This window comes from Mastigoproctus giganteus, chromosome 8 (genome assembly GCF_048544385.1).
Source record: "Mastigoproctus giganteus isolate SK-2022 chromosome 8, ASM4854438v1, whole genome shotgun sequence".
In the NCBI taxonomy this organism is placed as follows: domain Eukaryota; kingdom Metazoa; phylum Arthropoda; class Arachnida; order Uropygi; family Thelyphonidae; genus Mastigoproctus; species Mastigoproctus giganteus.
The window spans coordinates 70,222,304-70,250,150 of NC_143582.1; the positions used below are offsets into that span (position 1 = coordinate 70,222,304).

Genomic DNA, 27,847 nt, shown 5'->3' on the forward strand with positions numbered 1-27,847 from the left:
GGACTGAAATATTAATGTGAAATCTAAAATACAGTGCACAAAGTCAAATCATTTGAAAAGTTAAGCATATTAATTAACATATAATCATTTTATTAATTTTTTTTAATAAATCATTATATGATACATAATAAAGCTCAGTAAAGATGAAATATGCTGGAAACTGCTAGGTAAACAAATTTAGGTTTAATTAACCGGAACCAAAATTTAGTGTTAGTAAACTTGTTCAGTCAGATTTTTATTTTTTTTATTTTTTTTAATCTTCCAGTAGCACTTTGATTACAAGCAGTTCATGTGTCACAGTTCCACTGAAAAAAAAATTTCAGCAGAGAAAAATACACTTTACAATATTCTGAAGGTCATTTCTGGTTTCAGAGAGTTTCAAGTTCTCTTTTTTCCTGGCACAGCACTGTAGATTTACTAAACACACGAAACCACAGATATAAAATTTTCCCTTATATTAACATCCATAATTTTCAAGTTAATAAATTGCGGATTTCTTTATGCAGGTGACACAGAAAGTCCACATAAGAGGCACTGCCTTCTCCAGTACGGTCTTCAACCAAGAAATGCCGGAAAAACAGATCTGTTTTATCACCTTGACGAATAATAGTAAGCTGGGAAAGGAAAATAATAAAATTCAAAGCTACCTCTTTTATAGTATTTTTCATTTAACTAATAAAATATAAATCAATCCATACTTGCATCACTAACAAAATGACATTATTTGGAGTGATCTGACCAGACTTCTTTTTATTATATTTTATGAAATGGTATAGATATTGCATCAATAAGTACCAAAATAAGAAAAAAACTACATAAACAAGTACTTTAAAAAGTTTTCAAAAATAAACTCAAAGCAGTTTGACCTAAACTCACGACAATGTTAATTCAGTTCTACATCTAATTCTGCATACAAAGAACCTTACTTCACATAGTGAGCAGTATTCTCAAGTGCTGAACTGATTAAATTAAAAGAACAGAGATGATATATAAATTGAACACATGCAAAATATATTTAAATTTAAAAAAAAATATGCATGTGTATATACACATACTGGTGGCTTTCAAAGGTTACATATTAACTTCCTCAACTTAAATACCTTATCAGTGCAATTTCTTATAACAAGGTTGTAGCTGCTGGAATAAGAGTAATTCAATTTTCAGTGGGCCATCAGATAGTATAATGTAAATATAACAATATCATATGACATTAAATTCATGTCTGAAATTACTCTTATGCAGCTATCCCAAGGCATAGTGGAAATCACACAATTCTAGCAGGTATTCTAGCAGTTACAACCTTGGTATTATATGGAACTGAACTGTTAAGATAGAAAAATATAAGATGAAAAGATAGTATATAGCTTTTTAAAGATAACTGCATGCATGTGTGTATATGTGCACACATACACACATGCATGTTTATATATGCATGCATATATAAACATTCCCAAAACTGCTTTGTTTCCGAGGTGCAGCCCTTTATTGTGTTAGAGAAATTATCTGGTAAAAATGCCTGCTAGTCTCTGGGTAGGCAAACTACATTACAACAGCATAGGCAGAAAGGTACATAGGTTGATTATTATTCTAGAGGGAAAGTTTGAATTTATTTGATTCAAACAAAGAAATGACAGATGTGCATCTTATGTACAGTCTGTCCCCGACACACGTAAGAGATGCGTTCCAGGACTTCTTACATAAGTTGATTTTTATGTAACTCTGGAATGACTAATTATTAAAATATTGCTACTATATCCCTGATATGTCAAAATTACAAAACCCACATAATATCCTCAAAAGAATGAAGAAAAATAGTTATATATCATTACAATTAAAAACTTTATCTGGGAACAGCAGTGAATTAACCAGAGTGGCATATAAGAAATAAAATCATAAAAGGAAGAAAATGTATGTTATTGTACTGTAAAAACTGATATGTATTTCGTACACCGTGTAGGCTTTATAAGGGCTACTAAGGGAATCAAAACCAAACTGTACATATTTAAGAAAATTGGTCTTTACCACACAATTTATACACTTCAGGTGTGATGAACTGAAGGTAACTTAAAATGAACCTGAAGCATTAATAAGACACATTAATCACAGGGTGTTGTAGGCTGAGTAGAAGTCAGGGAGGTGGTACGTGATAAGAACTCTTCAATCTTCATCTGTTTTGTATGCTTTTTTTTCTCTTCATAAATTTCGCAATAAGCAATCTTGAACTTTTCTATTTTCAAGACATGTTAGGCTTTTTCATCCATTCCATCAAACAGAGACCTTCCTGAATTTTATGAAACACTTCTGCCATTTCCTTTAATTAGAACTGTTTCTTGGGTTGCTCCGGTTCCTCAACAGATTCAGCTCTCCTTTGCTCCTCAAGTATCTTGCACGTTCAACTGGGCTAGGTCTTCTGTTTTTAAATCTTCACCTCGTTCATCCACAAACTAGTCTACATTTTCGTTCTCCAGGACCAGCTGGAACTTATGAGCTAAGTTTACAATTTCTTTGGTAACAGAAGACATCAGCTCATCTTTTCTGAAGCTTCGTTGTTAAGCTTGAAATTTTTTAGATTTTTCAAACTCCCCTTATATAAGTTGTTGCCGAATCATTCTAGGCTCTTGAAACTTGTATTCCATCAAGGATGTTAATGGGCTAGAGTGTAATTCTCCGAAGAAATAGCCGATGGGACACAGTCCACATGGCTTAAACGTTGTGGGGGCTTCTCTGAAGTGCTTCAACGTAGTTCACCTGTCTCAAACGTGTTGTCAAATATTTCTTCAGAATTTTTAAAGCAGAAAATGAAATTTATTTACCTAGATTCTAGTTATGCTGCAGGTTATCATCCAACAGTTTATTATCCAGCACGTTATTATCCAACTGAATATGCCCATGATGAGGCATATTCAGCTGTGTATTCAAGAATAAAAAGTAGTCCTTTTAAATCCTTTCTTGAAAGGTCAGGTGGATAATTATTGAAACAGGCTGAAACTTGAAAATAAAGTGATCTGGAGCATATGTTTATGAACTTCATTGTTTTCAGGACCTAAATCAATCATGAATGTACAGCATAAAGTGTTACAGGTCTTGCGGCCCTGGGAGCATTCCCCCAACCTCACGATCTTTTGTGACGTAATAGAGACTCTGTGAAGCCGAGTAAAGTGTAGATTATAGTAGGCTACATAGTGTAGTGCTGGGGAGTGTTGGTCTGTTGTTCATCTGGCCTCCTTGCCGTTGGGCACTTGGAAGGCCAAGGTTGCTCATTCTTTGATTGGCTGTAGAGGTCGCTGAGTGTGGACGTGCATGAATGTAGGTTCAAACAATCGTATATGGCAGAATACTTCAATTGCACTAGCTAGGAATTTGGATCATTTCAATACTTAAGTATTGAAACATTAAATTTGAAAGTGTCTACAATTCACATAGAATAGGAGGGAGTATATGATGAGAGCCTTGTCAATCAAATCGGCCCTGGAGAGATTGTGTAAGGATAAATGGGATAAGATTTTTCTTAGCATGGTCTTGCTTGTTAATAGGAGAGATTGCTTCTACAGGGATGGGACACACTTAAATAGAAAGGGTGCAAGAATATTTGCTGATGCTATCGAAGCAGTGTTAGGTGGGTCAGAAAACTGCTAGCTTGGGTGGGGAGATTCACAGATTAAAAGATTAACAGTAGCTGCAGACAGAGGTGAAAGTGATTCTTGCACTGCTTCTATTAGAATGAGCAGCAGCCTAGAAAGCAAGGTGCTTGAGTTTTCAAGGATTGGTGGGAATCATCATGGAACAAGTAAATACATGGGTTGTGTTAAGGTAACTAAGAGTAAGAACAAGTGCATGTATACTTGCATATATACCAATGCTAGGAGTCTAGTAAATAAATTTGATGTGTAGTGAAGACATCAAAAGCAAATATTGTTGGGGATATCAGAGACATGGTTACACACATAAGCAGTGCAGAATTGGAATACGAGGAGTACAACGTGCACAGAAAGGATAGACAAGATAGGAAAGGAGGAGGGGTTATGCTGTGAGTTAAGAAACTCATCAAATCTAAGGAAGTGCGACCATTTTTTTTTTATCGTATGATGTGATCAATACATGAAGGAACCAGTTTTTTCCTGCTTCCTTCGTGTATCGTGGCTGTGAGATCCAACCGGATAGTGTGACACCATTGTGATATCCAAGCCCGAGGCTGAATTCGAACCTGCGACCTTTGGGTTTCCAGGCAGGCACTTGACCCACCCAGCTAGTCAGCTGCAACCAATTGACATAGATGGACAATGCAATAAATTGAGTCAGTTTGGTGTGACAACCACTGGGAATGCAAAAATAAGAGTAGGAGTGTGTTATAGGCTTAGTGACTTTGATGAGTACAACAAACAATTGTACAGAGAAACAGAGTGGGCCAATAAATCCAATTGTCTTATAATGGAGTATTTTAACTTCCCAGATATTGACTGGAACTTGTGGTTGGTCACTCGCACACTAGCAAGGCTTTTGTAAATTTATTGGTTGATTGTTTTCTATAGCAGCGTGTTTGAGAGGCAACCAGAGTAATGCTCTTAATCTGATTATCAGCAGTGATTATTCATGCATTAAGAATCTGCAGATAAAGGACCCACTAGGTGGAAGTGATCATAGTGTGCTGACATGGGATTTACTCAAAGATGTAACTACTATCAGGGGTAAAGGGAAGGGTTTTTACTTTTGTAAATGTGACTACAGTGGTGTTAGACAGTTTTTAAATTCTATACAATGGGACCAACTGACGATGTTACAAACAGCAAATTCTAAATGGGAAGTATTCAAGGTTTAGGCCTAAATGGATGTCAGATGAACTAATGAGACTTATGGCAGAGAAGCAAAAGGCATGAAATACATATAAATTATCAGGCAACACAGAAGCCTATGGCATATATAAGCTAGTCTGTAATCAAGTCACAAAGGGTTAGGCAAGCAAAGGCAGATTAGAGAAATCTTTGGCAAAGGATGCAAAGAAAAACAGCAAAGGCTTCTTTACTTAGGTAAACTCTAGAAAGAAGGAGATGAATCAGATTAGTCTGCTTGATATTGATGGTTTGATTGTTGATGATCCTGCTAAGGTAGCAGACAAACTGAATGAGTATTTTGCTTCTACATTCACACATGAAGTTTGTAGGGAAGTGAAGGCCTGAAGCTTATCAAATCCTAGCAGGGAGCTAAATGATTTTGTAATAACTGAGAGCAAAGCAGAGGAGAAATTGTGAAAAATTGAAGGTGAGAAAGGCAACTGGGGTGGATGTGATCTATCCAGTTAAATTAAAGGAGGCAGCAAGGAAAAGTACTGATGAGAGCTTCCTTGGACTCGGGTAGGTCCCTATGGCCTGGAGATGTGAAAATGTGTCCCCGATTCACATAAAGGATCAAAGGGTGATATGAGTAATTACAGACCTGTTAGTTTAACTTTTGTTCTGGGGAAAATAATGAAGTTACTGGTTAAAGAAGCACTGTAGGATCTTTTAGACAAGATTATAGTTCAGACACAGCATGGTTTTGTTAAGAGAGGTCATGTCTGGCCAATTTGAATGGACACTATGATGTGGTCACAAAGGAACTGGATGCAAAAAATAATTTTGATATCATATACTTGGATTTTAAGAAAGCTTTTGATACTGTTGCACAAGGAAGACTATTATACAAATTGGAGCAATATGGCATTAAGGGCAATTTGATAAAGGGATGGTTGAGTGGGAGAAGACAGAGTGGTAATCAATGGACACTGCTCTTCATGGCCTAATGCGATTAGTGGAATACTCCACGGTTCGGTGTTGTGCCCATTGTTGTTTTCTGTATTTATCAATGATATTGATGAAAGTATATCAGGGTTAATGTCCAAGTTTGCAGATGATACAAACGTTGGCAAGGTTGTTAATAACAGTAACAACAAACACTACTGCAACAAGATCTCGAAAAGTTGAGCAGATGGGCTGAGAGGTTGCAACTGAAGTTTAACTTTGACTAATGTAGAGTACCAGCATTAACCGCAGAGTAATGTACCAACTGTGGGGTACTACATTCAGGGTAGTTGGAGAATGAAAAAGGCTGCAGGTAATTGTGAAGTTAGATATGAAGGTTTCTGAGCAGTGCAGACAGTCTGAATGAGTAGCTCATGGTGTCTTGTCAATGATATACAGGAATTTTTCTAGCAGGAATAAGGAGGTGTTTATCCCCTTGTATAAGGCAATGGTCAGGCCATACCTTGAGTTCTGCATACTGGCAGCCTCAGTTAGGGAAGGATGTAGCGCTTCTAGAATGAGTCCAGAGAATGGCAACAAGACTGGTGAAAGGAATAAAGGGTTGCTGTTACCAAGAAAGTCTTTAGTTCTGCAAATTGCAGCATCTGAAGGCTAAGCACCTGCGAGCTGATCTGATCGAGGCGTATAAGGCCTTGAATGGTTTCAGGAAGCTCAATGCCAATGTTCCTCTTTCTCAGATTACTCACCTTTGGGGACAAATTCAAATTGAGGAAAGACGTGTAGAATAGATGTATGGAAATTTGCCTTTAGCCAGCAGGTGGTTGATTATTGGAACAAACTTCCATCTGTTGTAGTGGAGATTGAGAACTTAAAGAAGTTCAAGGCAGAGCTAGACAAGCATTTGGGGTTAATGGATGGGTGAAACAGGAAGGGTTTTTTTTTGGCCAATGCTATATAAGTTTGCTTTCTTGCATCATATGCCTCTACTAATGCTAATTCTACAGTCTTTAACCCACTTCAATTGAATAATTGAAGTGAGGTTAGCCTGTGCAGACATTGCTCCTTAAAGCTCTTCAGAGTAGTTTTTCCTGATTTATTTTCTGCTTTATTAGTTTAAATTGTCATATTAACTTATTTTCTAGAGTAGCTTTATATTCCTAGTTACGATACTTAGTTTAAAGTTTAACTTAGACAGAGATTTCGTAGATATTACTTAGTATCGGTAACGGTATCAAATCCACGTGTCACAAATTGAACGAGAGGTCTTTTAACCAAATTTAGTCGATTTATTAACCAATTGTTATATCAAATTATCTTCTATAAGTAGATTATAGACCTAGTCAGGATCCTTAGTTTATTCTAAATTGAGATAGCGAGATTTCGAAGCTAATCAATACTTACGAGTCCGTAGAAATGCCGTTCGTGAATTCCCGCCATTTTTACACGATAGCATAAGCTTAGTGTAGTATACTGCATAATATAATATTGTCAATTAATCAGTAAATCTATTAATCTTGATAAACTTTATTGTCAATTAAATTGTATTTTTAACTCTATAAATATATATAACGACTTAATCGTAACAAATAATTAATACATATCTATAGTGGTACACGTGATACGGAAGTTGTATAAAGGGAACTCGTAGAAAACACTAGATACCGAAAAAAATATATATATAACATAACTGTTTTGGGATATAACTTAAGGATTTAATTTTGTTTTGAATTTTATTAAATTAAATCGGAATCATGACTCTGACCAGAGCAGCAAAGCAAAAGGCTCAAGCTAATGGGAGTGCTGTGGTTCAGGGGAGAACTGAGGGGGCAGTTGCCCTCTGAATCACAGTCTATTAAAATGCACTGTTTGCTTGATGTTTGCGGAGCAGTCGGGTACGGGACATGATACTGCCAAGGGGGATGTCTTTGTGTGTGCACGATGTAAGGAGTGCAAGGAAATCAGGCGACAACTCAGCGTTGTTATGGGCCTTTATGAGAGCTTGAAGGACAGGGTGGATGCCCTCGAAGGAAATAAATTGAGGGGCCCATCAAGCTCTCAGCTGCCCACATCAACGCCAGAGCTTGCACTTGGTCATCAGGCAACACAGAAGCAGCCCCCTAGGCAGAATGCGCTGGTCCCACAGGAACTAGTAGTTGTTGGTGACTCTATTGTCAGGGAAACGGGGAACATGCTTTGTAAAAAGGATAGGTGGAATAGGACCAGGGTATGTCTGCCAGGGGCAAAGGTTGATGACGTTGTAGAGCGGATATCATCTTTTAAGGGCACAAAAGGTGATATAGTTGTACACGTTGGCACCAATGATATTAAGAGTAGGAGACCGGCAGAATTACTTAGCAAGTACAGATCACTGTTGAAAAAAAGCCGTGAATTAGGGTTGAACTTGAAAGTGTCTGCAATTCTGCCCAGACATGATAGGAGGGAGTATATGATGAGAGCCTTGTCGATCAATTTGGCCCTGGAGGGATTGTGCAAGGCTCAAGGGGCTGAATTTTTTTCAGCCTGGACTGTACTTGTTAACAGGAGAGATTGCTTCTACAGGGATGGGATACACTTAAATAGAAAGGGTGCAAGAATTTTTGCTGATGCTGTCGAGGCAGTGTTAGGTGGGTCGGAAAACTTGCTAGTTGGGAGGGATACAAGGACTAATAGATTAACAGTAGCCACTGGCAGAGGTGGAAGTGATTCTTGCACTGCTTCTATTGAAATGAGCAGAAGTCTGAAAAACAAGATGCAGGATATTTCAGAGACTGCTGGTAGTCATTGCGGTACAAGTAAACACATGGGTTGTGTTAGGGTAGCTAAGAATAGAAACAGGTGCATGTATACCTGCGTGTACACCAATGCTAGGAGTTTGGTAAATAAATTTGATGAATTTGAGGTATTGCTCAAAACATCAAAGGCAGATATTGTTGGGATATCAGAGACGTGGTGTCACACAGATATAAGTAATGCGGAACTGGAATTTGGGGAATACAATGTGTATAGAAAGGATAGACAGGACAGGAGGGGAGGAGGGGTTATGCTATTAATTAAGAAACACATAAAGTCCAAGGAAGTGAAGCCAGTCGACATCGATGGACAGGGCAGTGTCGAGTCAGTTTGGTGTGACATAAGCATAGGGAAATCGAAATTGAGAGTAGGCGTGTGTTATAGGCCTAATGACTCTGATGAGTATAATAAGATATTGTACAGGGAAATAGAGTGGGCCAGTAAATCAGAGAGTCTTATAATGGGGGATTTTAATTTCCCAGATATTGACTGGAATTTGTGGGTTGGTCACTCGCACACTAGCAAGGCTTTTGTGGATTTATTGGATGATTGTTTTCTACATCAGCATGTTCGTGAGGCAACAAGAGGGAGCAATACTCTTGATCTGATTATCAGTAGTGATTCTTCATGCATTAAGAACCTGCAGATAAATGAACCACTAGGTGGCAGTGATCACAGTGTGTTGAAGTGGGATTTACTCAAGGAGGTAACTACCATCAGAGGTAAAGGGAAGGGTTTTTGTTTTCGTAAAGGCGACTATGATGGTCTGAGACAGTATTTAAATTCTATACAGTGGGACCAACTGATGATGTTACCAACAGCAAACTCAAAATGGGAAGAATTCAAGGAACTAATCTTGGTGGCTACCAGGCTTTACATACCAACTAAGAAATATTGTTCAAGGTTTAGGCCTAAATGGTTGTGAGATGGACTAATGAGACATGTGGCAGAGAAGAAAAATGCATGGGATACATACAAATTAATGGGTGACATGGAAGCCTATGATAGATATAAGTTGGTCTGTAACCAAGTCACAAATGAGATTAGGCAGGCAAAGGCAGACTACGAAAAATCCTTGGCAAAGGATGCAAAGAAAAACAGAAAGGAGTTCTTTACATACTTGAACTCGAGAAGGAAAGGGATGAATCAGATTGGTCCACTGGATATTGATGGTTCAACAGTTGAGGATCCTGCTCAGGTGGCTAACAATCTAAACGAGTATTTTGCATCTACATTCACGCATGAGGAGTTATTCAGGAAGGAGAATGATGTAGGTAAAGTAAACATTGGCAGTGAGCTGGATGATTTTGTAATAACTGAGAGGAAAGTGGAGGAGAGATTGTTGAGGATAAACATAAAAAAGGCACCTGGGGTGGATGGGATCTATCCAGTTATATTAAAGGAGGCAGCAAAGGAAGTATGCAAACCCCTAGCCATAATTATGAGAGCTTCTTTGGACTCAGGGGAGGTACCCATAGACTGGAGATGTGCAAATGTAACCCCAATTCACAAAGGAGGATCAAAGGCTGACACAAGTAATTATAGACCTGTTAGTTTAACTTCTGTTCCAGGTAAATTAATGGAGGCACTGGTTAAAGAAGCACTGCAGGATCATCTAGACAAGAATTCAGTTATAGCTCAGACGCAGCATGGTTTTTTTAAGGGCAGGTCTTGCCTGACCAATTTGATTGGATACTATGATGTAGTCACAAAAGAACTGGATGCAGGGAATAACTTTGATATTATATATTTGGATCTTAGAAAGGCTTTTGATACTGTTGCACATGGAAGACTGCTGCACAAATTGGAGCAGTGTGGCATTGGAGGCAAATTGCTGCTATGGATAAGGGGATGGTTGAGTGGCAGAAGACAGAGAGTGGTAATCAATGGACACTGCTCAACGTGGACTAATGTTATTAGTGGAGTTCCTCATGGTTCAGTGTTGGGTCCATTGTTGTTTTCGGTGTTTATGAATGATATTGATGATGGGATATCAAGTTTAATGTCTAAGTTTGCAGATGATACAAAGGTTGGCAGGGTCGTTAAGGACACTACTGACGCTATGCTGCTGCAACAGGATCTGGAAAGGTTGAACAGATGGGCTGAGAGGTGGCAAATGAAGTTTAACATTGACAAATGTAAAGTACTACATATGGGTAACAGTAACCCCAGAGCAATGTATCAACTCTGCGGTACTACACTGACAGTGGTGGAGAATGAAAAGGACCTGGGGGTAATTGTGCAGGCAGATATGAAGTTCTCTGAGCAGTGCAGACGAGCTGCAAGAGTAGCTCATGGTGTCTTGTCAATGATATACAGGAATTTTTCTAGCAGGGATAAGGAGGTGATTATTCCCTTGTATAAGGCAATGGTTAGGCCACATCTTGAGTACTGTATACAGGTCTGGAGGCCTCATTTCAAGAAGGATGTAGAGCTGCTGGAACAGGTACAGAGAAGGGCAACAAGATTAGTAAATGGAACAAAGGGTTGCTCTTACGAAGAAAGGGTTAAGTTTTGCAAATTACAGAGTCTGGAGACTAGGCACCGGCGAGGTGATCTGATAGAGGTGTATAAGGCTTTGAATGGTTTGAGCATGCTCAATGCCAATGGGATTCTTCATCTTTCTCAGAATAATCACCTCAGAGGGCATAAATTCAAATTGAGGAAGGACGGATGTCGGATAGATGTGCGGAAATTTGCCTTTGGCCAGCGGGTGGTTGGTTGGTGGAACCGACTTCCATCACTTGTTGTTGAAGTTGATAGCCTAAACAAATTTAAAGCTCAACTGGACAGGTATTTCGAACGAACGGAGGGGTGAAATGGGAGAGGGTTTTTTTTTTTTTTTTTTTTTTCTGGCTGATGCTGAATAAGCTTGCTTTCTTGCATCATATGCCTCTACTAATGCTAATGCTAATAAGGTATGGTTAACTTTACAAGCAAATATGATTGGCCACTTGGGCACCACCAATTTATAACTACAGAAAAATAGTAATCGCAGAACTTTTTGACAGTCTGTGCTATATCCTCTCCAGAATGTGCCTTCTCATTTTTATATCATGTATGTATCTTTGATCTGAGGGAGAGTTATAGCCTGAGGAAAGTTGTAGTCTTAAGAAACTGGATACACTACCTCCAATGAATTTGGTAATGACTGTTTCAAGGACAAAATGTATAGCCAAACTTTTGCCCTTGGAAGATACTACAAAAGATGAAAGAAAAGTATATCCAGTTTCTGTATAACATCCAGAAATGAAGAGATTACTGGTTAGATAATTTATATAGGGGCAAAAATTTTTTTCTTACTTATTAATTAAAGTAGTCCCAGCCAACCTATGGCAACCCTGGCATCATTTACAGATAGATTAGCAGTACTTTAATGTACTCCCTCTCCTGTTTGCCCAATTACAGGGAGGGAAAGACTGCCACAACCAAAACAGATACAAATGAAAAACTGAAAACTTGTATCTGTTTTGTTGGTCGTGGCAGTTTTTCCTTTATCCATAACTGGACAAACTGGAGAGGGAGTCTCCGTCAGCTTTGAATTAGGCACTTCATAATCTAACCAAAATATAAGGATGAATATAGAAGAGGGGGTAGCATAGATGCCTAAAAATTTGTGATTATAGTTTTTCCTACAAGTACAGAAAAACTGTCAATTATATTTGCCATGACTCTAAATTACAGAACCAATGCCAGCATTAAAAACTGAAAGTTGGCTCTGCTTAACATTTCAGTACATTTATGTAAAGAAATACTAACATTTTATTTCCAACAAGGAGATTTATCAATTACTCTTACTAGAAAGTTATGTAGACAATTTTTGAGACACTTTTGTCCTTGTAAGCAGGATGTTCAATAACACAGCACTGCAGTAAATAAAATGATATGTACATATAAGTTAATGTAATTACATCATTTCTGCATGCAGCCAGCTACTAAGTAATTAAAATTGTCATCGTTTATACCTCATATTGTGAGTACCTTCGCAATGAGTTACCATGATATTGTAATTCCTCGAATAAATAACGCTACACCACAGGAGAAGAATATTTTTATTTATTCTTGGTGGATACCACCACCCACACAGCACTGTTTCGGAGCTTATTGGCTCCTCATTGGTGGGTGGGCAGGTATCCTGGTGTTGCAATGATAACCCAGTTGCAAAGTACACACCGATGAGCCAAAACATTATGACCAGCAAGTTGTTATGCAAATCGAAACAACTGCAGGTGAACTATGGCACATACGCGGGTCGGGATACAGTATAAAAAACACCTGATACTAAGCTTCGTTAATCAGTGTTACTCTTATTCTTCAGATGGGAAAGGCAGCTGACTTAAACAAGTTTGACAAAGGCCAAATTGTAAAGGCCAGATGACTGGGTCAGAGCATATCCAAAATGGCACAGCTGGTGGGATACTCACGGCCAGCCGTGGTTAGTACCTACCAAAAGTAGTCCAAGGAGGGGAAACCCATGAACTGCTGGTGAGGTGTTGGATGATCACGGCTAGTCAATGCTTGAGGTGAGCAAAGGGTCTCCTGGATGGTATGTGGCAACAGAAGGGTGACTGTGGTGCAACTCACTGGTAATTGGAATGCTGGTGACGGAGTAATGTGTCACAACACACACAGGATATTGAACCCAGCTGAAAATGGGGCTGCATAGCTGCAGGCTGCTCCGAGTGCCCACGATAACCACGGTTCACTGGTGACAGCGCCTACAAAATGGGCACGCAAGCATCGAAACTGGACACTGAGCGATTGGAAGAATGTCATCTGGTCCGATGAATCACATTTCCTGTTGCACCATGTGGACGGCCGGGTACGTGTGCGTCGTTTACCTGGAGAAATGATGGCACCTGGATGCACCATAGAATGAAAACAAGCCGGTGGCGGAAGTGTCATGTTCTGCTGGGATATCCTAGGTCCAGTCATCCATGTGCCGGGTACTCTGATGTCTACCACCTACCTAAACATCATTGCTGACCAGGTACATCCTTTCATAGCAACGGTCTTCCCCTCTGGTGGTGCCATCTTTCATCAGGATAATGTGCCATGCCACACCACCCGGATTGTTTGAGACTGGTTCACGGAACATGAGGAAGACTTCCAGGTATTGTCCTGGCCCCAAATTCTCTAGACATCAATCCCATCGAGCATCTGTGGTTTGTGTTGGAACAGCAACTCCAATCTGCAGTGTCTCAACCATGGACCTCACAGGAGTTAAAGCATCTGCTGGTTACGTGTTGGTACCCGATACAAGACAATTAGAAATCTTGTAGCATCCATGACTTGCCGGGTACGAGCTGTTTTGGCTCATTGGTGTAACTCCACAATATGAGAGATGCCTGATGGTCAAAGTAATTTAAATTATATCATCATCACAAACTCCTACACTACTTGTATAATGTGCTACCTGAAGAACAGCTCATCCACACTTAAAATCTTTAATCTATAATTTTATCCTTAATTGATCTTTTGCCTAGCTCCCACCTGACAAGTCAAGTTCTGGGAATGCGTCACTGCCCTCATCCCGGGGAGGCTGATCTCTACTATCTATCAGTAAACTCTTGTTTAATAACAAATGTAAAGCATTTAACTACAAATGCTTGTGATTCTTGTTAGCAAACAAAACTAAAAATATTTTTGTATTTTCTAATTTTAAAATTCTTACATAATTTTCTTTTTTTCCCCCTGCTTTTCCTTCCTTACAAACTGTAAACTCAATTTAAATTACAATGCAAACTTAGGACTATAGTCTCAGGTTGCAAAAGAAGTGAATACCTTCATGAGTCACCATGATATTACACCACCTCAAGAACAATGGCGCATTCTTTACAAAATTATGGATAAGATTCATCACGGCAATGTTTTCTCTGTTACTATTTCAAACAAATCTGAGACTATCATGGCAAGAATCTATCAACTCAACACCAGTCGTTTAGGTCACTGAACACATCATTAGCTCTTTCTTACAATTCCAAATGCGAATTACCCAAGATCAGAATCACCAGATCATCGGCATATGCAACTTTAACGGTATAATTTGTCGGGACATTATGGTGTCAGAGAGTTTGCTCAGTCTGAATTTTTTGCGCACAAATGTATTGTGGACTCAGCTTTGAAGAATTGTTTCTCCACTATGAGATAAATCAGGTTATTAATTCAGTGAAAGATGGGAAGTGTCCTAGTCTGGAACCACTGAAGGGAAAACAGTAGATGCTTACCCTTTCAGTGGTAAAATGACACCACAGCAATTCCTGTACAGCCCTCCCACCCAATATTTGGAACTTTCATATCTTGATGTTTCCAGGCATCCTTGTTGTTGCAATGGTGGAATGACAGCATCTCTAACATGCTTTCCGAGGTAACTGAAATTGGAAACAAGATAATTTAAAGGTTCTACTGAAAAACCCAGGAAAATATACAGATAATCCAGCATCAAAAAATTGATTGCCCTTTTGCCTATTATGAGGAAAAGTTTTGGAAAAACTAATAGTTGTCAGATTTCATAAATATTACTTAGCTCAAAATTTAAAAGGTTCAAGTTGCAGTTTGGCTTCACAAAATGGAAGTCAACTGTTGATGCAATTAAACTCACCATGGATTCTGTCTCCTCTGCTTCTACAAAGTATGTCCTTGGCCTCTTTGTGCACTTCAAAGGGGCCTTTGACACCATTTGGTGGCAGAGTGTTCTGGCAAGGTTCTGGGAGGATGGAGTTTCCGCTTCTTTATATCGCCTGACCTCTAGTTATTTTAGTGACAGATCTCTTGTGGTTTCCTCTGATTTTTCTCAGGTTACGTATCTGGTCTCCAGAGGCTGCCCTCAAGGATCAGTCCTTGGTCCCGTTCATTGAATCTTGATTCTTGACAGGTGGCTTGCTGTCGAGCATAAACAAATGCAGAAAGTTGGATATGCCAACGATCTGGTGATTCTGATCTCGGGTAATTCGTGTTTGGAAGTAGAAGAAAGAGCTAATGATGTACTCAATGACAAACAACTGGTGTAAGGTAAATAAGCTTCGAATTTCTATTTCTAAAACCAGACAAGTGTTGTTTAAAGGTATATTGAACTTAAACAGACCGCCCAATGTTAGGCTTGAAGATCAGGCTATTTAAATTACATAGACTTACAAATATCTGGGCTTGATGTTTGATGACTGATTTAATTTTGCAGCTCATTCAAAATATCTTTTACAAAAATTAAAGTCACTTACTAGTAAAATAATTAAAATAACAAAAATTGTGTGGGGTATTAAGCCCTCGACGTTGAAATTGTACTGCATTTGTATTTTAGTACCTATTGTCTGTTATGCTGCTGGAGGCTGAGGCTATAAGGTAAAACGTAGCATGGTTAGCAGATATCTTTTACAGGCCCAAAAATTTCTTCTTGCTGTCTCAAGATGTTGCAGGATGGTTTTGACCATTGCTTTGCAAGTTTTGTATGGTAAGTTACCAATTAAATATGAGATTATGTTTCAGTATCTGCTATACCATTGCTGTAAGTCAATCCCTGTCCAGATTGGAGATTATGCCATAACTCTTGAATAAGTGAAAAGGAGGACAAAAGACTTAGATGTCAGTTTATCCGTGACTGGCAATCAGAGTGGACTTTGTCAGATCAAGGTGGGTAACTCATGTTTCGTTCCAATGTTGCTGAGTTTTCTAAGCAACAATTGAAATGATTTAATCCAGGCTTACATGTTGGTTTTATACTTACAGGCCATGGCAGCCTAAACAGTAAATTGTTTGCTTTTGGTTTATCAGACTCTCCTTTATGTCATTGCAGTGCTCCAGAAACTGTGGTTTTTTTGACTGTCTTACTTATTTAGACCTTAGAAGAGAATTTCAATTATTGACTAATGTATATGACAGTGAAAATGTAACTTTATTTCTTAGTAATGAGAGAATTTTTTAGATTTGTCAGAATACTCTGACAGACTTTTTAAAAGAAAAAAGCGTTTGGGGTGCTACTGATCTGGTGGATCATGGATGAAGTTCTTCTATAGTAAAGGTATAAATATTTACTTGTAAATAAATTTGCTTTAACTTAGAAAATTACTAGATACAGGTTCTTGGGGACGACAGTGGCAAGGGTGCTTGGATGTTTAAACTACTTCTTCATGAAGTGATTTACTTGGTGTTAATGGAGTTTTTGCTTTAAAATGGAGAACTTATCACCGTGAGGGTTTTTTTTTTGGTTCTTGAACTTGCTCAGTTAAATTGTTGTGTAATTCAGTGAATCATTATGTTCTGAATTATCATAGATATGTTTATTCTCAATGATGACTTCATTGAGATTGGGTTCTTAAGTGCTGCATTCTGTTGTAGTTCCTGCAGGATGCTGTCTTGAAGGTTTATGGATGACCCAATTTGCTTTAAGATGCTAGTTTTGGTATTCCTGCCTGGTGGGGCAGGTTACACATTTATTTTCAAGTTAAGATGTTTGTTGGTGGCTTGTGGTTGCTAGGCCAAGATGTTCTTGGCCTGGGGCATTTTGTAAAAATTGTGTATAATTGTTTAATTCTCCACATAATTGGAAGCTTGTTTAAGAGATTGTATAATATTGCAATAACTACAGTAAATGATTGAGTTGTTTGCTGATCTGGTTGGCTGAATAATCTCTTATTATAGGCACATTGTAAAATTTATGTAAATGATTATCTTGGATTTCATGTTCTCTAATTCTGTGGTATATTGTTAATTTATTGTAAATAATTATTTTGAGGTTAAATTTTGAGGTTAGCCTTAACTGTAAATTTGTGGGTTGTACTCCAAGTCTTGGAGTATGTTGAAGGTGTTGGTGATTAGTGATTTAAAGCTTGTTAATTGTAGATTCTGGTGAGCTTCCAGAGCTATATTAGTTTAGTTGTTACGCTGTAATATATGTAACTGGATAGAGAATTTTCTGTCCACTAGTCCTCTTCATTTAGCTTACTTTTGATCTTCTCTCTTCATTTTTCTTTATCCCAGTCTTTTTTTCTCTTTCCTTCCCTCCCCATTTCCCATACTTCTTAAGCTGTCTTCCTAATCCTATTCTTATTGGGGTTTTCAGAATATTCTGACCCCCCCATGTGTCCCCACCTGGACTGTAGTCCCTGGCATGCCTCATCGTGGCCAAAGTTGGGAGTCAGGGAACCAGGTGTCCCCTGACTTCACAATGAGTTACCATGATTGGTAACTTGTTGTGAAGGTATTCACAACATGAGATATACTTAAATGATGCCAATTAACTACTTAGTAGTTGGCTGCATGTAGAAATGATGTAATTACACTAACTTGTACGCAAGTTAACTTCTTTCACAACCTGAGGTTATAGCCCTAAATTTGCATTGTAATGATATGTACAAAATTGAGATATGCATAAATAATACTTACTCCCATATATCTCTGCCTTTCTTTTCTTACTTGACTTATAATATCCCTTACTCTTCTTGATAATGGAGTATTTAATTCTAATAATGTACACTGAAATAAAAAAGTGGAAAAAAAGTTATAATAATCAGTTAAACTGATACAAAAATCATAACAGAAGCTTAAATGCAATGGATATCTTAAAATTTTACTATATCAATAGACTAACATTCTGCAATACATATACAGCAATTTCTATAGTGGCATCTTTTTTGCTACTTGTGGTACATTAGTTAGAATGCACAAGGAGGCTGTGTTTGAACTTGTACACTGCCACGAGAAACTGAGTGATTTGGGGTGTACTAAGTGCAAAAACAACTAAGGCTATGAAATAACAGTACAGTAGGCCCCCGTTATAACGCGGTTCGCTTTACGCTGATTCACTATAACGCTGTTCTTATATTATAACCCGTATCTGACTATAACGCTGTTACAGATCACTATAACGCTCTTTTACAGATTACATTTTTGACATATTAACGAAATCGTTTCATTTGATGGAGTCGATAGCTTGAAAATGAATAGCAAAACAGCATTAAAACGTTTCCCACGCCGACTTGAGAAATTTTCCCACGCTCAGTAAAATTTTCTCGCACGCTAATTTAGTTTCAGTACAGTGACTTGTCACGTAGTTCCGCGATCAACATTTTAAAAAATGATCAAGTATATTGCTTGTAATATTTGCGTTATATGCATTTATCCAGTCTAGTCATCACTCAGTAGAGTATTAGACATCGTGCGTAACGGAAAGTTTACTTGAACATTGTATCGTAATTAATTCAACCAACGCAGTTACATTTTCGAAGAGCTAATAATGACTGATAGGAATGAAAAAGCAACAACGTCTGAGCGCAGTACGAAGACTATAAATGTAAGAAAAAGACTGAATTTGAAAAGTAAATTAGAGGTTTTGAAGCGAATCGATTCCGGTCAACGACAAATGGATGTGTGCCATAATTTAGGACTTGCAACTTTAACTGTAAGAACAATTATAAAAAAATAAAGAATTAATTTTTGCAGCGGGAAAGATAGCTGTTCCACTGCAAGCAACTAGGACTAGGCCGGCTATTAGGATTGAAATGGAAAGACTTTAATTTTATTGAAGATAATATTCCAATGCAGAATTCAGTTAAGTTAAATATTAAAAAGAGAGAGAAAGAGATTAGCCAATATGATGATCTGAAGAAAACTCGCCTAAAAAAAAAAGTGGAACCATTTAAAACTGGTAAGGGCTGGTTGAATAGATTTAAAATCCAGGGAGAAGCCGCAAGTGCAGATCAAGGAGCCGAAACTTTCAAAAAAGAACTTTTGTTAAAATTATTGAAGAGGGGTATTATGTGTTATACTTCTCAACAAGTTTTTAATATAGCTGAAGCAGGACTTTTGTGGAAACGAATGCCTAAAAGAAGTTTCATATTGAAAGAAGAAAAAAACATGCCGGGTTTCAAAGCGGTGAAGGATCGGTTGACTTTATTGTTGGTTTTAACGCTGCGGGGGATTTAAAATTAATACCCCTTTTAGTTTATTTGGAAAAGGGCCAAAGTTCAACTCAAAATGTACACATTTTTCATGATTAAATTCATCAATTAAATTAAATTCATTATTTTAATTGGAATTTTAAATTTACTTTTGATACGCAAGTAGTTACCACATAATTATACGTATGCAATGCAGAATATTTTATATGTGCAAATATTTGAATATTAAATATTTTGACCAACATTTGTGCATCTTTTCATTACTGTTTATTATTCATTAGAAAATATCCTATGGCACTGACCGCAGCTCATAAATACATATGTTACCTTATGGGAAAGCGGCGCTCGCTTAGCGCGGATTCACTTAGCGCTCTGTTTTTCGGGAACGAATGATCAGCGTTAAGCGGGGGTCACCTGTATATTGTTCTGTAAATTGCTTGTATTCGGTGGTTGATTTGTCTGTTTGCTGGAAAAAATCAAAGAACACCAGTTTCCAGGGGGTGGAACCATACAACCCTCATCTTAAACTATCACAGCCACATCATAAAAAGCCCATAAAAATTCCTCACATTGGTGAAAGGATTAGAACCCATGCATTTTCCACCTGCTGTGGGGAGGACAGCAATTATAATTATGAGGGTATTCCTGCATTCAGGGGAGATTAAAGAGTGGCATGAATACTTAGAAACCTGTTACCTTGATTTCTGTTATAGGGAAAATAACGGAGTCACTGGCTAAAGAAGTAATGCATGACCATCTAGACAGGAATACATTCATACTGCAGATACAAAATGTATTTGTTAAGGGCTGGTCTTGCTTGACAAATCTGAATGGATACTATGACAGTGACAAAGGAACTAGATGGAAAAAATAATTTTGACATCATATAATTAAATTTCAGAAAAGATTTTGATACTGTTGAATATAAATGATTGCAGCACAAATTGAAGCAGTGTGGTATTAAGGGAAGTTACTGCTTTAGATAAAGAGATGGCAGAGTTGTTATCAATGGGCACTGCTCTTGTACAAATGCTATTAGGGAGTCCCCCAAGGGACTCCCTAATAGCATTTGTACAAGGCCCCAACAATGGGCCCAGCACCGTACCAAGGTACAGTGCTGGGCCCATTGTTTTTAATATTTATTAATGGCCTAATATCCAAGACTGCAGATGATATATAGGTTGACAGGGTGGTTAATGGCAGTAATAAGGATATGCTACTGCAACAAGATCTAGATAAATTAGGCAGAGGGGGGCTGAGAAGTGACAACTGAAGCTTAACATTGACAAATTCAAGGTACTTAAATAATAGTAGCAGTAATTCCAGATCAATGTACCAACTGTGTAGTAAGACAACACAGTGTAGTAGAGGATGAAAAAGATCTAGGAGATATCAGGCACTCAGAAATGAAGTTATCTGAGTAGTGCACACAGGCTGCCAGGACAGTCCATCGGGTTTTGTCAATGGTGTATACAAATTTTGTAGGGATAAGGTGACTATCCCTTTGTACAAGGCCATGTGGTTAGGCCGCATCTTGATTACTGTATACATGTTTGAAGGCTTCAATTTAGGAAGGATGTAGATCTGCTGGAATGGATGCAGAGAAGGGCAATGAGATTAGTGAAGGAAACAAAAGGGTGATCTTACCAAGAAAGGCTTCAGTTGTGCAAACTGCAGTGCCTGGAGACTAGGCATCTGTGAGATCTGATTGAGATGGTATTAAATGATTAACTCAATGCCAATGGAATTCCTCCTATTTCTAAAACTATACACACATGGAGCATAAATTCAAATTGAGGAAAAATGTGCAGAGATATGCCTTCAGCCAGGGAGTAGCTGATTGTAACAAATTTTCATCTGGTGTTGTGAAAGTTGGTAGTTTGAATAAATTCAGGGAAGAACTAGACAAATTATTAGAGAGAGAGAGAGAGAGAGAGAGAGATGGATGACATGAGAGAATTTTTTTGGCTGATACTGTATAAGCTTGCATTCTTACATCATTTGCTATTACTAATAATAAACCTGTTACATTTCATTATTTATTGGTGGAAAGGCTGCCTCAGATTGTGTAGTATGTTATAACAGCCAAAAGGTGATGGACATGATACTGAAGTAATTGGCAGTAAATGTCAATGTGAAACTGACATGAGTCTGTAAATTTTTTAAAGGTAGCATACATTTTCTTTTATAATGGTTAAATGTATTGTGGAAAGGCCAAAAATAATTGCTGTAGCAAAAAGAATAAAAAAAAAAGCACACAAACAAATGAGGAGTCATGCAGTTGGTAATGCCAATTTAATACAAAAAGAAATGTCACGGTTGAGCTCTAGGTTTTGAGGAGTGAGATCTCATCATTATAATAACAGGAGTTATGATTATTAGAACAATGAAAAAAGTAAAAGAAATTCCATAGGAGTTGAAATGAGATGAAACCAAATTGCCATCTCTACTTGTGGGTTCAAAGAAATAACACAACTTTTATACATATCTAAAATAAAATTAATAAATTTTATTTATTTTAGTGTGTGTTCCTAACACCAAAAATTAAATTGATAATATAACTGACTACACCAGTCACATTTAACTCTGACCCCTTAATAAAGATATCTTAACTGAGATCTTTATTTCCCTAATAAGTATCTTATTACAAGTTCTAGTTTCTAAATCTCCTCAAAATTGTATACAGTCAAGTTTTGTAAGTAAAAAAATACTCTCCTCTAATCAAAGATACAGTACAGTTTCAAATCAAATAAATATTTTTCTCAATCTTTTCTGTACCTAACAATTTGTTTCCAATAGTCCATAACAATAATATGTTAGGCCTCCTCAGTGGCACTAACAAAAACCCTTTCATTTCCTCTGTTTAAGTGAATACTGTCTTTACAATATAAATTCAGTCTACAAAAATAATGTCAGAAAAATTTCCCTTCCATGAGCATTGTAGAGTCCCTGAAGCCCACAAGGCTTTTTTTTTTTTTTTTTAAATTCCTCTGTCATGTCTGGGCAGAATTGCTAAAACAGGAACATTTTCTCCCATCTTCCAACCTTACATTCCATAATCGATTCATTAGTTTAAGCTTCAAAGTCATTATTCTCCACATGTAATTACCTTACATTCACTAGTAACCATTACAAGCTGATAAAATGTTTGTTATATTATTAATTTTAGCACCAGGTAGACATACTGTGGTTCTGTAACCTATCTTTCCTACGGAACACTCATATGTTCTTTGTCTCCTTTACCACTCATTCTAAAATGAAGGCTACCTTCTGCAGAACCATAGCATTCTGTATTGGTTGTTCCATATCTGGAGGCAGATTCAGGAGCACATCAATTTACATAGCCTCAGGCATTTAAGTCTACAACAAGCCTCTAAGCTCAATTTACATCATGACATCAACTCACTTTCTCAGAAATTGAATTCCACCTAAGTTCAGTTTTGAAATTAGGTCATTGCACTCCTGACACTTTGCACAAAAATTCTTTATCAGCCAGAGAAGGCTCAGTATATATGTGACAATCAGCACAAGCAAAATGCTATGTAAAATAGGAGAATTACCAGTAGCAATTCTACCATCAGCCACAACATCATTTGGCATGTTATGAATATGAAAAATACAGTGTATACAAAAAAAAGTGTAATGGAAATAGGAGGCATTATGCTTTTAACTGCAAAGGACTTTGATTCAAGAGACAGACTCTGAATAAGACTGCACTTCTTTCTGACAAGCAGGTAATTTTTCCTCAGTGATGTTCAGCTGTCTTACGCCATACAATCTTTTTCCATCTACCTAACCATCCCACAGTAGCCGTAAATTCATCACCATCATGAAAATTTTTCTGAAATTGTAGAGCCATTGCTTGTAGAATTGGTCCAGAAATCGGGCTTCTTTTCTGTCTCATTTGCATGAACCACAAAAAAAGTGCATCAAATGTTTGTTCAAACTCTCCCCTTTTCATTGTTTTTCTTCTCATGTGCTCATCACTTTTCTCAGATGATCTTTGTGAACACCATTTTTCAATGTTCTGTTGATTTCTCACCCAATCTCCTACAGTCACTTCACCTACACCTAGCTCTCTAGCCAGCTTTTTAATTGTTTCGCCCTTGTCTACTTGTTTGATGGCATCAAACTTAGTCTCTATTGAAACCGTGACAAATTTCCGTTTTACACTCATCGTACATAAAATAAAAATAAAGACTCCATGTAAAACTGATAAACTAGTGGTAGACCTGACACAGTCCAGTGGTCAGGATCAAGAGTGCATAGCACGTGTTCCTCAAGTGGACCGGGTTTCAAGCCCGTGACTACTAAATACGATAAATATTTGTATTGACGATTTATTGTAAACTACCGACCTGGTTGTCGTGCTGGACTATAAACAGAAAATTAATTTTTTTTTTTTAATTTTTTTTAGTCAAGCGAAATCACCTGAACGAGATGTCAAACTGAACCTGACAGATAAAACTGTTCAAGTTTCGTGGCGAGTGGGTAGATGGGCGCGGAGGGAGAAGTCATTGAAATTCCGTGAATCAGCACAGCACAGTCTGTTCTCATCACAGTCTTACTCATCATACATACGAACACAAAACTCTTTAAGGCATCACTTATCCTTTATGTAAAAAATGAGCCAAGAGCTATCTCAGATAACATGGAACCTCAGAAAATCGGAACTTTAGTGTATATGTAAATTTAAAGGTATTATTTGCATAAGTGACAGTTTAACAGTTTTTGTTCGAAAATACTTGCCTATCTTGCAGCAGGCTGCAAAGAAAGTTTATATTTTGTATTTATTTAAATGCATGTTATTACAATAGCAGTTAATGTCTGGCTATTTAGCTAATGAGAGGCGAAGTTAGGAAGGTTCTTGGGATAGTAACAGACACTCCTGCCCTCGTATTGCACTAATAGCTCAATTGAACAACATGCATTTAAATAAATACAAAATATATATATACACAAAATATATATGTATTAAAGATAATAGAAAAAGTAAATCAATCAAATAATACCATTTGGGGATTTAAGAAAATGCAAAAAAAAAAAAAAACATATCTTGTAATGTCTTTAAGCTGTCTATTTTTATTTCTCCGAAATTATTAGGGCAATCCGAGGACATAGGAGAAACTATTTCTTATCTATACCACTATTTTTCACCTTTATGGAGTTCAGGTTCTATTATTCCTACTCCTTTAGTTTTTCTTCTTACTATCTGCATGTTTCTCTTTGCATTAACTTAAATTTGATTGGTTAATTAATTAATTATTTATTTTTACCATATCCATCGCATAGGGGGCACCACATTATTTTGACGACTATTATCGTTACTACATTATGTCCTGGATATGGTAGATATGTAGTATGTACTATATATTTAATCTTATTTTAATCATTAAATTATGTTCTCTGTCGGGTCAACAATGATTTATAATTTATTTATTTTCTTACTTTTGATTCTAAAATTTCTTAACCATTTTTAATTACTATATTTGGTTTAGATTTAAATTACTTAGCATATATTGATCATTACAGAAACAGAGAACTTCTTGTCGTTTTTTGCCTTCAGTCTGGGTGGTTGGCCCCAGGTTAAGTCATCTGGATTGTGGGTAAAAAGCGATAAATTTTTTTTTTTTTTGCGTTTTCTTAAATCCCTGAGGTGCTAATTGTTTTATGGTTGTGACCTCCAGAATTTCGACTGAACCATGTGGTACTGTCGGAGACAATCGTAGGGTAATCTCCAGTGCTGCGCTCTTCTGCCCCGATTAAACTGCATTTTGTCCCAATTAAGCGAAGTAAGCCCTGGCTATTTTCTCAATTGGTTTCTGTTTTTTTAAGATTTGCCCTTAATAAACGGCTGCCCCGATTAATCGGTGGCCCAAATAACCGGAATCCACTGTATATACAAAAAATTAAAGCTCTAGCAAGTGCATTTGGCCCATAAGTATTAGTTAGTTTGTTACAATTTATTAACTTTCTTTCCATATTACTCTCACACACACACACTTACTTGAGTAATACGGAAAGAAAGTTAATAAATTGTCACAAACTGTAACTAATACTTATGGGCCAATGCACTTGCTAGAACAATTATGTTTTTTTTCCATTGAAACTGTTTCATGATCGGAATACCTCTTCATCATATGTAACTTATAAACATTTCCTTTAAAAGGTTACATTTAATATGCATTTTTACACACACACACACACACACCTGCCACTATTAGGTACACCCCTGCTGTGCTCACAAATGATTTTTCCTACAATGTTGCAAGTCACATGACCACAGTTGTGGATATAGATACAGCAGAACAACCTTTCTAGTATCAGTTAAGCATACAAACCGTAGCAAGAATGGGGAAAAGGAGAGATCTAACAGACTTTGAACGTGGTATGGTAGTAGATGCAAGTACTGGACAATGCATCTCTGAAATGGCAGTTCTCCTGAACTTTTTACGCACCACAGTTTCAAGGGTGTATAGAGAATGGTGCAATGAACAGAAAACATCCTCTCAACGGCATTCCTGTGAAAGAAAATCGCTTGTTGATGAGAGAGAGGTGGTCAGAGGAGGATGACTAGAATTGTGCAAGCAAACAGACTGGCCACAATGTCGCACATCACGTCAGAATACAACCTTGGTGTGCAGAACAAAATATTGCAACGGACCACTAGTTGCACTTTGTCACAAATGGGCTACAACAGTCAACGGCCACATCGCATGCCTTTGTTATCAATGAAGAAGAGAGCACTCCTCCTGTGGACACAGCAACACTATGTCAACAATCAATAAAAACTGGACTATTGAGGATTGGAAAACAGTTGCTTAGTCTGACAAGTTGAAGTTCCTCGTGCATCATGTTGATGAATCTATGGACCCGTCATGTCTGACAACTACTGTGCAAGGTGTTATGGTGTGGGGAATGTTTTCTTGGCACACGTTAGGTCCATTGATACCCATAGATTCATGTCTGAATGCCACATCGCATCTAAACATTGTTGCTGAACAAGTGCATCCGTTCATGTTGACAGTTTATCCTCAGTCAGATGGTTATTTCCAGCAGGATAATTCACCGGTGCACAAAGCCCAAATCATCACTATGGAATGGTTCCAGGAACATGACAACTTTTCTTTGCTGCAGTGGCCCGCTCAGTCCACGGATCTCAATCCTATTGAACATCTTTGGGATGAGTTGGAAAGGGCTGTTTGCTGCAGGCCTACACCTCCGTTGAATCTCAAGGAACTGCGTGACACACTCATGTCTGCACGGTACCCCATTCCTGCACATTTTCAGCATCTTGTTCAATCCGTGCCTTGATGAATTCAGGCTGTTTTGAAGGCTAAAGGAGGCTCAACATGCTACTAGGCAGGTTTACCTAATAAAGCTGTGGCACATTATATATATATATATATAATTAAAACTAACTAAATAAAGGGGAAAAATTATCATAAAAAGAACAGAAAAGAAAATCATAAAGAAAATTAGTATTGCAAACACCAGTGGTTGCATTAATGCACATTCCACTATCCACTGCTTATAATAATTAAGATAGAAACAAATAAAATACATGTCAGTAGCATAGCAAACCAGTATAGCAAAAATAAAAATTAATCATACATAATAAAACAAAAGGGGGGGGAGTGAAAAAAAGGGTATCGCAGAAGGAACACTCATAAAATAATTTAGATTAGATTAAAACTATAGTATGACCCAAATAACCAAGAGTTTTGACAGAAGATTTTCGTGGAACATCATCATTTGGTTATTTCAAAGAAGGAAGTGCATGTGATCTTATGGATAAAAACTCCCAGGATACATGACTGAAGCACGTGTTGGAAATTTTACATGCATTAATGCATATAAAATTTCCAACCCGTGCTTCAGTCATGTATCCTGGGAGTTTTTATCCATAAGATCACATGCACTTCCTTCTTTGAAATAACCAAATGATGATGTTCCACGAAAGCCTTCCATCAAGACTCTTGGTTATTCAGTTCATACTATGGTTTTAATTATGTATGATAACCTAAGGAAAAAGAAATGCACTCCTTTTTCCTTGGGACATTTTTAATTTAACTTTCACTTTAAATTCATATCTTTGAGCCATATGGATTAAGGGGCGAGTACTTTAAAAAAATAATAATAAAAAAATAATAAGCTCTTGCAAAAAAACTTAATTATACTCAAAAATATTAATATGTTAGAGCTAAGCAATTTTATGGCATGCACTTCAAAGTGTCAAAGAATTGTAGATAAATCAGAAAATATTTCTATACCTATTTACAAAATCTACCTCCTCCTAATCACATTGGACAGTTTAAATTAAAAGAATATTAAAACTCAATCTCCTGGGGGAAAAAGGGACCTCTTCCTGATGGTTCCTCATTATAAAAAAATCAATATGAAGGAACCAAGTGTCCTAACAGCAAATTT

The 27,847-nt window shown here is 37.3% G+C and overlaps 1 protein-coding gene across 2 annotated transcripts in view; it reads right to left on the reverse strand.

The window, feature by feature from the left end:
• Nucleotides 1–244: 244 nt before the first annotated feature.
• The window catches only part of Sec24CD (COPII coat complex component secretory 24CD), a 334,964-nt gene continuing 307,361 nt past the window's right edge, over nt 245–27,847 (reverse strand). For both annotated transcript variants that reach the window (XM_090380568.1, XM_090380567.1), the window contains exons 21-22: nt 17,904–17,993; nt 245–614 (exon numbers count right to left, since the gene is read on the reverse strand). In XM_090380568.1, the coding sequence (XP_090236694.1) occupies nt 474–614; nt 17,904–17,993 (231 nt within the window). In that variant the 3' untranslated portion in view covers nt 245–473. The remainder of the gene's footprint in view (nt 615–17,903; nt 17,994–27,847) is intronic.